This window comes from Carlito syrichta, unplaced genomic scaffold (assembly GCF_000164805.1).
Source record: "Carlito syrichta isolate Samal-C Ts95f unplaced genomic scaffold, Tarsius_syrichta-2.0.1 Scaffold303726, whole genome shotgun sequence".
Taxonomy (NCBI): Eukaryota; Metazoa; Chordata; class Mammalia; order Primates; family Tarsiidae; genus Carlito; species Carlito syrichta.
In genome coordinates, this window is record NW_007247822.1 from 418,384 (window position 1) to 431,178 (window position 12,795).

Sequence of the window (12,795 nt, forward strand, 5' to 3'; positions counted from 1 at the left end):
CATAGCACATAATAAATTTGCAGAATGTTTAGTGAGGATCCCCACGCACAGTAGACACTCATTAAACTGCAGCTATTGTCCTTGTCCTGACTTTCTCAGAACCCTTCGTGGCTCCCTATGAACCCCTGGACATTGTTCAGTGCTGCTGGCAGATTCAACTAATACCAACTAGAACTTCCTGGCGGTGTTTAAAATAATCTGAGGATCATTTAGAAAGGGCCTGAACTGACCAAGTAGCAGAATGAATGGGGGGAAAAAACAGCATATTTTCAGCTGCAGGGAAAGCTAAGATGTGAGGAAAACGATAAAAATAATTTTCTTGAAATACATCTTTAAATGAGATCTGCAGAGATCAAAAAATGATGTGAAAGCAAAAACCAGTTTTACTTGACTGAATGCATACAGAGTACAGGAGACAAAACCTAGGACATGCCCAAAGTGGACACTCTAGTAAGAGACCCCACATTAAGCACAAAAGGTATAGCTCACAAAGTAAGGGTGGACAGGAAGTAAAACCACCATCTAAAAGAGACAGCAGAAACTTTTCTATCTCCCTATGTCACCAGATGAAAGAACAGAAAAACTCTCCTGAGAATTTGTAACCACAAGGAATCCCTCATATCTATACCAGCTTGAGGTCTAAATTTATCTGGGTAGTCTTAAAAACAAAAACAAGAAAACCCTCACACTAAGCATTTATTTTTAAAGTAATCGTGGGTTGATAGTGCCTCTAGGCAACTGGCAGAAGCAATCTCAAATTTCTCTTTGGACTGTGACTACATTAACCCAAGCGTTAAAGAATTGCCAAAGATTAGTTTCTACAGGAATATGAACTTACAGTACTCAGTTGCAAGCCACAGAAATGTAAACTGGTACAATCACTTTGAAATACAATTAACTAGAAATTAGCAAGTGAAGTTCAATAAGCATATACCCAGCATTTATGATCTCTTGTGTATACCTTAAAACACTCTTGCCTGTGTGCACCAGGATGAGTACTAGAATGTTAATGGTGGCATCTTTTTTAAATTATTAATTTTAAAGATGTGTGATAAAACTCAGGGTTAGGTATACAAGTTTTCACTATGCAGGTACCCTTGTTGATGAGGTATGCCCCCCTCCCCCAGCAGATTCCCACTACTGTCAATTCCTCCCCATCCCCCCGCCCCCAGGTCTGGCAGTTTCCCACTCCTGACAATCCTTTTCTTATAGTATTATGATAATTGTTCAAGGTCCACTTATGAGATATGTGATACTCAGTTCTTTGTTTCTGTGATAGATCACTGAGTATTATAGACTCTAAGTCCACCCAAGTTGCTGCGAAGTTCATAATTTTGTCCTTCTTTATGACTGTGCAATATTCCATCAGGTATATATACCACATTTTTTTTCCTGTTCTTTTTCAATGGGCAGCATGGTTGGTTCCATGTTTTGCTATTGTGAACAATGGACAGCGTCTTTTTATAGTAGACCCAAACTGGAAACAACACAAACATCTATCAACTCTACAGTGGACAAATAGATTGTGCTATAATTGCATAATAGGATCTTCTACAGCAGCAATGATAAACTGTGTGTTACATGTCAACACGAGTGACTCTAAGAAACATAATATCAGACAAAAGAAGCATGTCACAGGATACATAATGCGTGATTTCTCTCCTATAGAATACTAAAACCCTAAAGTACTAAGACTAAGTCAAGCACATAATATTTTGCTTAGGAAGGTGTATATAAATGTTGGCTAGGCACGGTGGCTCACACCTATAATCCCAACACTTTGGAAGGCCAAGGTGAGAGGATTGCTTGAGGTCAGGAGTTTGAGACCAGCCTTGGCAACACAACAAGACCCACATCACTGCAAAAATTAAAGAAAAAAATTAGCCAGTAATGGCAGTATGCACTTGTAGTCTCAGCAACTTGGGAGGTTGAGCTAAGAAGATCACTTGAGTCCAGGAGGTTTAGGCCACAGTGAACTATGATAATGCCACAGCACTCCAGCCTGAGTGACAGATTGAGACCATGTCTCCAAAGAAATATATGTTAAAACTATATAAAAAAGGCATGAGAATGATTAACCAGAACAAAGGATGGCTTAGGAGAACCACTCAAGAAAAAGAACTCACTGGGCGTCTTCAAAACTGCTTGTTACTTTCATTTTTGAGCTGACTGGAGGGTATGTGGGTGTTTATTTTATGATTTTTCTTTAAACTGTTTATATGTGTTTTATGTACTTTTTTGTACTGTGATATGCATCATGATAAATATTTTTTAAAAGGATAATGGAGAACTATAAAAGCCCCTGAGACAGAATTTTGGATCAGAAGCATACATATACCTTTCTGAAAGGGGGTTGGAAGGCAAGAGTGAAGAAGAAAAAATAATTAGAAAGTCACACCAAGTAGTGACTAGCATAATCTTGGGACCCTTAAGAGAAATAAGGAAATCCATTGTTTGCATCTCTATTGTCGGTATCTAGTTGCAGTGGCAGATGCACTATATATCTCAATAAACCTGTGTTGCTGATGTTGGGGTGATGGAATTATGGGACTGGAAGTGGCAATGTTTGGGGATGAGGATGAACTCCATGTGGTTATGGGATGTCGGTCTTAGAGAGACTGGTAGAGGCCATCATGGAAGTGATAAGGTCACCTAGAAAGAGTGTACAGGAAGGAAATGTGAATTCTGAAAATGGAAAAGGCCCATTTTTCAAGATGGGATGAGGCAGTGAGAAACAGAAGAGAGTCAATAAAGGAATGAGAGAAGCTCAAGGGAAGATTTTTCAACAAAGAGAAGGTGATTAGTAGTGAAAATGATTCATCATTACTAGAAGAGTGCTTTTAAAGTCATGGAGTTTGATGACTAGAAGGACATTGGTGATTTTGTACAGACTTTATTGATTAATGAGAGAAGCCATATTGACAGGAATGCAAAGATGATTTAATATTGGAGTATAGGGTCAGTGACCCTAAACAAATCTTTCAGAATGTTTGATGGACTGTTTCAAGGAGAACTTGCAAATCAAAAATCTATTCAGTGCTTGCTAAGGACTCACATTGTTAATCACTTTGCATGAATTATCTAATTCTATCCTAACAGTTATTTTATTCCCGTTTGACTGCTGAGCAAATTGAGGTACAAGTATGTTTAAAAACTTGCCAAGGGTTACACTGTTAATAAGTACAGTAGCTGAGATATTGACTCAGGCTGTGTGATTCCAGTGCTTTGGTTCTAAACCAGTTCACCACATGGAGAAATAGAGATCATCATTTGCAAAGGGGTGCTGGGTAAAAAAGTAGAAGAAAAGGTGTTTTGTTTTTTGAGTTTTGTTTTGTTTTTAGCTTTAGGAGATACCTGAGTTTGTTGGTAGGCACGGGACAGGGCACCAGCAGAGAAAAAAGAACTTGAATCTTATGGAAGCATCATCTGACCCTTCATGCAGCTCCCAGATGGTTGGAAAATGAGATAAGGAGAAAGATTATATAATTGGCACATCCGATATAAACAGGCTCCAGAAAGTGCCCCCTCTAGTCACCCTCCAAGATTTAGAATCAAAGGAGCAAAGCTCTGTTATATACTCACTGAGTCTCCAATCTATATATTTTCAGGTGAGCCACTGTTAGTCTGATCGTGAACCTCGTAATGAACTCAACTGATGAAGGAATTCTAATCCACAGAGGATGTACCTGAAAATACCTAATTCAATCATTGGATGGATGGACAGACAAAGGGATGGGACTGATGGATGGAAAAATGCATGAACTAAGAGTTAGTGAGCATATAGATAGATCAAACATTTATTATGACCTTTCTTACATTAGTGATTAGCAGTCTAGATTCCATAACCAGGCTGTTTGGGTATACAGCCCTGCCATTCACAGGGAAAGTCATTCACTCTTTCTAGAACTCAGTTTTCTCATGTATAAAGTTGAGCTAGTAATAACACCTACTTGTGTTAGTTTACTAGGATTGCCATAATAAATCACCACAAACCAGGTGGTTTAAAATAATAGAAAGGTACCCTTTTACTGTTCTGGAGGCCGGAAGTTCAAAATCAAGGCAGAACCATACTTCCTCCAGAGACTCTGGGGGAGAATTCTTCCTTGCTTCCCGTCTAGCTTCTGGTGACTCCTGGTGGCCCTTTACTTGTAGCAGTGTAATTCTAGTCTTTTCCTCTGTCTTCACATGGCCGTCTTCTCTCTTATGTGTCTGTGTGTCTTCTCTCTTTGTAAGGATGACAGTTATTGGATTTAGGACCCATTGAAATCCACTGTGATGTCATCTTAATGACTGTATCTCTAAGGATCCTGTTTCCAAGTAAGGTCATGTTCTTAGGTTCTAAATGGACATGAATTTTGGGGGAGACACCATTCAGCTCAGTACACTTCTAGAACTATTATAAAAATTAAATTAATATAAGGACTTAATGCAATTAACACATATTCTATTAAATAACAAACAAGTTAATATAAGCACTTTCAATAGTGTCTAGCATGTAGTCAGAGGTATGAAGTTTTTACTGAGGATGGCACTCAGGAAGTACTTATTCTTTCCAACCACTGCTTTCTGCTGAATAATATCAATATCCCATTGCCGGTGAAGATGCTGAGTTATTAGATTAACTCATAATAATGCTTGACCCTACCCCTGAAGCTATTTCCTTGAAAACGTGCATGATTCATATTTCTTTCTAGTAAAGTGACTAAGTAGACAAGATGTTAAATGATGACAAAAGAAAACTTTCATTTTCCTAATTATTCAGAATTTGTTCACTGGGAGAACAAAATGACTGATCGATGTGTTTATAATTCATTTTGTGCTGATTGACTCCGTCAGCATTGGCCTCCTGTGTGACTTTCCACTTAGAAGAGCCCAGCATCTTTTCAGGCCTAATAGTAATTTGTTGACAACCATTTTTAAGTACGTCTTTAGATACAGCATCAAAAGAAGCAGTGTTTTGATACCAGGCTCAAGTTTTTAAAAGAAGCTGTAACTACATTAAGAATAATTCCTAATTATTTGATAAAATGATAGCTAAGAGATGCAACACACTAAGCTGAATACAAAATACTATGAGATTTTTTTGTTGTTGTTTGAATTGGAGTCTCTGTCGCCCAGGCTGGAGTGCAGTGCCATGCTCACAGCCACCCCAGTGGCAATCTGCTGAGCTCAGACAATTTTTCCACTTCAGCCTTCCAAGTAGCTGGAACTACAGAGGCACAACACCATGCCCAGCTAATTTTTTGATTTATTGTAGAGACAATGTTTCACCAAGTTGCCCAGGCTGTTCTCGAACTGCTGGGCTCAGGCAGTCCTCTCTCCTCAACCTCCCAAAGTGTTAGGATTACAGGTTTGAGTCACCTTGCCCGGCCAAGATTTTTTACATTGAAGAAATAAACCACAATTTATAGGTACTATATACTATATATGGTACTAATTTGTGAGAAAAATAGTTAATAATCCAATATTTACCCTGCTACTTATGCAAGGTGATTTGGAAGACAGCGTAAAAGGCAGTGAGATGAAGATACATCATTTTTAGCACATCCATTTTGTTTGCCACTGTGTAGCCAGGTATCAGCATAATGACCACCACATAGTTGACCTTAAACAAATATGTGAGAAAGCAAGATGTGCAAGAGGCTGAGAGTAAAAGGAAGAACTTGGTGGTTCTCTTTCTGTGTACGTTGAAATTCACTTCCAAAGATGCAAATTTTTTCAGGGCAGTCTTCACTCCCTACTTCCTGCTTTCTCTCTCTCTTTTCCTCCTTCATTTTCCCTTTTTTCTTTGGAATGTAAAGTGGGTAGTTGTTATTGTTTTGACATGGTGAGCCTGGTCTTAGGTAACAGAGGGATGTGAAACGTGAAGAAAATGAATTTTTATTCCTTTTTGGTACCTACTAAAGTTTGATAAATTAGCTACCTTGGAAAATTATTTGATATCAGTGTCTTTGGGTGAAATAGATATGATGAAGGTATCCACCATGTAATTTTTTGCTGTTAGAACAGAGGTTCTTAATGCAAACCCATGAACAGGCTTAGCACTCCTGAGCCACGTGAAGTGCAGTGCAAATTATGTATGCAAATGCAGATTTGGTGTGTGTGTGCATAAATGTGAAATTGTTGGAGGAAGAGAATTCATTCATAACCTTTGTCAGTCTCAAGAGATTCCAAACCCCAAATAGGCAAAGAATCACTGAATTTTATGTGTTTTATATCCATTATATTTTCTTTTGCTTTTAGAGGTCTGAGTGGGAAAATTCTGAGGAAACTTGAGAGGCAAATGGACTGTGTATGAAAGTATTAAATCTTTTCAGATCTAGAATCAATTCAAAAGACTTTTTTCCTTCATTATAACATCTCTTTTTTTTAACTTCTTTAGTTGTGTTTTTATGTACTCAGTGTCAGAGTTTGGGATTCTTAACTCACAGTTGTTATCTCTGGCAGTTGAAATATCCAGGCAGACTGATGTCATTTGTTCCCAGAACAGCATGAGAGCCCTTCTGGGTAAATTCACTGATAAGTCATTGAGCAGGCACAAAGAGGATGACATTTTATGTTACAATGAGCCATCCTTGCATAGCTAATTTAGTTCTAACCAAACTTGTAAGCAAAATACTAATCTCAAAGTAGTGAACCTCTTTAAAGACTGTATTTTATTGTTTAAGTTCCTGGAAATTTTGATTTGTTCTTGGTCTGATTTGAACCTTCATCTCTTACTGTCTTCTTACTTAACCTTCTGCTCTGATTAAATGATTACATGCTTAGCACAAATTCAAATTTTATTTTATTTTAATAGTATCTACATGTGGTCCCAGACACCTGACTCAGTGGTTTAGCTCATGATCTCTGTTATTCGTCTTTGTATCATAGCAGATTCTCAACTGCAATAGCTACTGTTGTTGTTAATAATGACTCTTGCATTGTTCAGTCAATAATTTAATTAACTGTTATTGCCTCACAATTTACTTATTTGTTGATTCATTCGTTCACAAAACATTCATGGGCACCTGCTATATGGCAGGGATCCTTCTAGTTGCGGGGGAAGCAGAAAGATGAATAATATACATAAAGTTACACCGCCTTGTTCTAGTCCAAGACATATGGCAATTCAGGCAAGCCAAAGATTTAATCCTTCTTAAGCTTACAATCTTTAAATAAGTTGGTTTACTATTTATTTAAAGAAGTGGGTTATTAATTGGGAAGACTTTGCCCCACACCCCAACATTTGGCAATTTGGGAGAGATTTTTAGTTGTCACAAATAAGAGATACTATGCCTGGCCTGTAGAATCCAAGGATGCTGGTAAATATGGAGAATGAACAGGACTAGTCCCTTACATTAAAGAATCTATTCAAATCCTCATTTAGAGGAAGCAGTAGTCATTCATAGAGAGGCTTTTTGCTGTAAGGGGAAAAAGTAGGAAGGACCCTGGAAACAGTGGTCTCTCCTCCGAGGTCTTGAGCAAGTCACCTCTTAGTGAATTGACCCACACCAGAACCAAAAACCCTTCTGAGGGATGGAATTTCCTTCATCTCAATTACATTTCTGTGGATGAATTAGTGTTCCTCCCTCGAAGATTGGCGTCTTGACTGCTTTCCAGGTGCCTGATTAAGGGGCTCATAATTCAGGGTGGAAGAAGGGCAGGTATACCAAAAATGTAATGCTGTGTGATAAATACCAAGAGAGCTCAATGAAACGAATGCTTGAGAAGCACTGAGCAATTAAGCTCTGCCTGGGGGCTGCTGGGCAGCTTCAAAGACAAGGTAGCATTTGAACAGAGGCTTTGAAGGAGGAATTCACCATATGGCTGAAAGAAGACACTTTCCTCTTTTAAACTATACCCTGCATGGTTGCATTTATAACCAGTGACGAGATTTTTTGGCTACTCTTTCAGGAAAACCTGCTTTCGTATTGTACAGCACTGAGCAAAACTCCTTTCAAATTTTGCAGTATACTTCCCTCTCATCATCATCTTTCTATTAAAGATTTCGATACTAGGTGATTTCAACTGTACAATTTTACACAGTAGAGTTTTGCAGTAGTTCAGAGCTGCAAGCTTTCAATGAGTGAATTGCATGTCTTGCTTATTGTTTTTAACTTTTTTTTTTTTTTTTGGAGTTGGAGTCTCACTCTGTCACCCAGACTGGAGTGCAGTGGCCGCTCCCGGCCACCGCAGCCTCGACCTGCTGGGCTCCGGCGATCCTTCCGCCTCAGCCTTCCAAGTAGCCGGAACTACAGGCACGCGCTACCACACCCGGCTGATTTTTTTATTTATTGTAGAGATGAGGCCTCGCCGCCCAGGCTGGTCTCAAACCCGCGGGCTCAGGCAATCCACTCACCTCAGCCTCCCAAAGGCGCGGGATTACAGGCTGAGCCACCGAGCCTGGCTTGTTTTTAACTTTTATGTGTGTTTATTTATTTATTTCTGCTGCTGCTCCTAATAGAGTTTTCTCTAGGCTGTGGCCTTAGCTACCTTGAAGATATCTAGAAAGTAACACTCCACAATCTGTATAGGCATTTATAAATGCCTTTCAAATACATTCCATGTTCCGACACATGGTTATGTCCTTCAGGAAAAGCCAACAAGTCACCATTGCCTGCACATTCCCATTTAAACTACTGTAACAACATAAAATGGATTGTTGAAGCTATTGAAGAATTGGATGTGAGAGTTAGATATAAACAAACAGAGTACATGTTACATTCCTGTTGCAAGAAAATAGTGGGACCCTCATAGTGTAATTACCAAAAAGTTATAGGTTTTCTCTTTACTTTCTGGAAATCGTGTGTTGGTGTCAAGTGCCTCTGCATTATAGAAAATTTTCTGTCAATTCAGAATGACTTCTGACATCATACAAGCGGTAACTTTGTACCCTTGAAGCTAACTTTTAAATAGTTTGTCCTTTTCATAGTGCCTTTATAAACAACTTTTATTAGTGTTTTCATGTTAGAAGTAAAATAGTTCAGTTACTTTCATTTTAGATTGAACTGCGAGCTGGATCACTATAAACATGCATATTACCTTTATTTTTCACCAAAATGGTTTTCTTTTTTCTTTTAGTCTGATGCCAACGCAAGTTACTTAAGAGCAGCTCGAGCTGGACACCTCGAAAAGGCCCTTGACTACATAAAAAATGGAGTTGACATCAACATTTGCAACCAGGTGAGTTGTGATTATTGCTGTTATTTAATATTTTTAGTTAAAATTTTAGACATCAAGACTTTAAACTCCTTAAATCTTTCATTCAACTTTCTTCTTTTTGTGAGTTTGTTTCTGATAAATTTTACCAACTTGCCATTGTCAAATTACTATCTGCTTTGTTAGAGAAACATTCAGAAATGTAGGCATACTTCCCTTAATAACTAACTCCTAGAATTTAGTAAATAATGAAAACAGAACAACCCACCTAGTTTTCAAGTACTTTTCTTCCTAAATCAAGTTCCTATACTGCACACATGCAAGTGATCATCAGTGGGACATTATCTCAGGAGCTCTTGAGAGACTGTTCACTACTCTATTTTCAACCTGCTGAGTAAAGCTTTCCCTTTTGCTTTTACTCAGAATGGGTTGAATGCTCTCCATCTTGCTTCCAAAGAAGGCCATGTAGAAGTTGTTTCTGAACTGCTGCAGAGAGAAGCCAATGTGGATGCAGCTACAAAGGTCAGTACCTCATTTTTAATGTTTTTTGTACCACTTGCCAAATTCCATGAGGATTCAACTCTCAGTAAGAATCAGGGTACAACTCTCATGGGAAACTTGTCAGCTTTGTTCTCTTTGGGGAAATTATAAACATAGAAGGATTCAAAAGGTGGGTGAGTTGATGTACCCTGCTTTTCATTTTGCAGAAAGGAAACACAGCATTGCACATCGCATCTTTGGCTGGACAAGCAGAAGTGGTAAAGGTCTTGGTTACAAATGGAGCCAATGTCAATGCACAGTCTCAGGTAAACATACAACTCTATGGCAAGGAAATTTTGTTATAATTTATAAATAATGTTCTTTGAGTCAGGTGCCTGCTTGGTTCACATATCCTCTAAGAACACAATACTTAAGAGTTAATACAAATAGTTATATTATTGCAGTTAATACAAATAGTTATACAAGTAGTTAATACAAATTGGTTAATACAAATAGCTATATTATTGCAGACTATTTAAATTCATATATATTCTCATTTGAAATACATATGTGTGAGAGGTAGAGATTTTTATAAGTGGTCTATCTATGAAACTCTATGACTGATAGTCATAGATACAAATGTTTAGGGGAATATCTGAAATACAGAGTCTTATACTGGTTTATGATGCAAGTTCAAATCCAATCTCAGTATTTATTAACCAACAAAGGAAATGGGGATGCCTTCAAATGGACAAATGCTTTTAGAGTTTCAGAATATATCAGTGCTTTATTTATTTGAAAAAGAGGAGAACATGCTGAATTCCTCCTTACTAACTAAATTATCTTTGTTGCTGTCTGAAACAGACTTTTAAAAACACAGACAGAAGAAACTTTACAAGTCCTCAAGTTTTAAAATTTCCAGATTCTTTGTAATGCATATAGGTCCTCCTGTAAATTTCATATTGTCTTGCATGAAATTCTAAGAACACCAATAGATTATCATCTGAGAGACTTTGGGTCTAGAAGAATTAACTTTACTTGCTTAAAAATATAGGTCCTCATTATCCAAGAATTCATTATTTGAGTCCCCACAGGCACAAAGTTGTTTAGGAAAGCAAACATTATCATAATGCAAAAATATTCACTAAGGACGTGACCGCATTTAAAATTGGTTCACACTTAAACATTCCTTCCAGTTGAATGCCAACATCCATCTCTCTTCGCCAGTGTCTCCCCAGGGTGTTGGATATTGAACAAATTGATTACAGAACACAACTGCAAGTTTTGTCAAAGACACAGGAGTTCGGGCAGTCAGGGCGAATGGTGTTGGAGAACTTCATTGTGCATAGCTGAACTAAGTGTACACAGCAATCTGCTGACATGAGGCCAGGCAGCATGTCAAGAATCAGGATGATTCCCTGATAGGTGTTCCATATAAGAAAGATGGCTCAGCCTGTAATCCCACACTTTGGGAGGCGGAGGTGAGTGGATTGCCTGAGCCCACGGGTTCGAGACCCGCCTGGGCAACTTGGTGAGACCTCATCTCTACAATAAATCAAAAAATTAGCCAGGCGTGGTAGCGCATGCCTGTAGTTCCAAGTACTTGGAAGGCTGAGGCGGAAGGATCACCGGAGCCCAGTAGGTTGAGGCTGTGGTGGCCGGGAGCGTGCCCCTGCACTCCAGTCTGGGCGACAGAGTGAGACTCCAGCTCAAAAAAAAAAAAAAAAAAAAGAAAAGAAAAGAAAATCCAACAATTAAATAAAGGAGGGGAGATGACAAGTGAGATCTTTGGTTCTCAAATACCTCTTGCAAAAGATTGGCTTTTTTTGCCTATGCTGTAAAAAATAAAAAGTGAAGCAAAGGATGTCAAGATATTATATAATTTTGTCGAAAAAAGTATACTTTCTCTCCACAGAAATTATATTTGACTTAGTCTTTGTTCATTCTGAGAACTCACACATGAATGCAGTTAGAACCTACGTTTTGTTAAATCACATAATTCTAATCTCTACCTTTATCTTTAAGAGTAAGACTCGGTCAAACTTCTAAAGTTATTTACTGTGGCCTTTTGATCTCCATTTCAAGTGATTTCATCAAACTCTTTCATTACTGATTATCTGGATAACAGGAGTCTCCTCTGTTTTATGGGTCCACAGAATTGCAGTGACTTCCTTCCCTTTTTACTACAGGCATAGCAATGATAGTTCTGATGCTATCAAATGTCAATATCATGGAAAAGGAACTCCACAGTGCTTCCAACTGCATGGTTTCTTGTATATTTGCTTCAATTTATCTCTCATTCCCTGGGGTGGGATCTCTGTTACATGGTCTCTGTCAATTATTCTGATTCCCTGTGAGAATTCACTTGGAGTAATAATGCTTTTCCAGAAAGGACTGATATGGTGTTGAAAATGGACAAGTATAGTACTTTGAGAGAGATATAGACCAGCTGATACAATGAAGCATTGTACTTTTAAACTAGTTTTTTCAAATTGCCCTTTTAATTTCCCCCCACCTCAAAAAAAGAAAAAGACTAGGCAGTTTTAGGCTCTGAGATAGTGGGATAACTCTTTAATCTATTTTCATTTCCATTTTTTTTTCCCAAGGGAGGAAAAACAAATCTCTTTCTTTCAAACATCGCTCACATTCTTGACTAAGTTTAGAGCAGCCATAGTTTTAAATCTGCTTCACAAGGTTTGGGAGAAGCTGCAGTCGAAATAAGCTTCTAATCAGTTTTAATCTCAGTTTATGCACATTCCACACTGATGATGCAGCGAGGGAAAATAACATTTGAAATTCCCCGTTACTTGCAGTTGTGCTTGGAATTCCCAGGCACACATTGCACAGTGAAGCATTTCACCCTCCATCTGGACACCTGCCTTCATATGCCTTCTGAGCTGCACTATTCTGTGAATAGAATAAGTAGTGAGATGACCAGGCAGCAAGATGGAATTTCTATGCTAATTCCCGGTAGCAACTCTTCAGTAGGTACTTTTTTTGGTTTGTTTGTTTGTTTTGTTTTGCTTTGTTTTTTTTGAGTTGGAGTCTCATTCCATCACCCAGGCTGGTGTGCAGTGTGGCACACTCACAGCTACCCCAGCGTCGACGTGCTGTGCTCCGGTGATCCTTCCGCCTCAGCCTTCCAAGTAGCTGGAACTACAGGCATGCGCTACC

General features: G+C 38.5%; 1 protein-coding gene across 1 annotated transcript in view; it reads left to right on the forward strand.

The window, feature by feature from the left end:
- The window catches only part of ANK3 (ankyrin 3), a 354,985-nt gene that overhangs the window by 103,489 nt on the left and 238,701 nt on the right, over positions 1-12,795 (forward strand). The window contains exons 2-4 of the mRNA XM_021712923.1: positions 9,064-9,165; positions 9,565-9,663; positions 9,849-9,947. Of these exons, the coding sequence (XP_021568598.1) occupies positions 9,064-9,165; positions 9,565-9,663; positions 9,849-9,947 (300 nt within the window). The remainder of the gene's footprint in view (positions 1-9,063; positions 9,166-9,564; positions 9,664-9,848; positions 9,948-12,795) is intronic.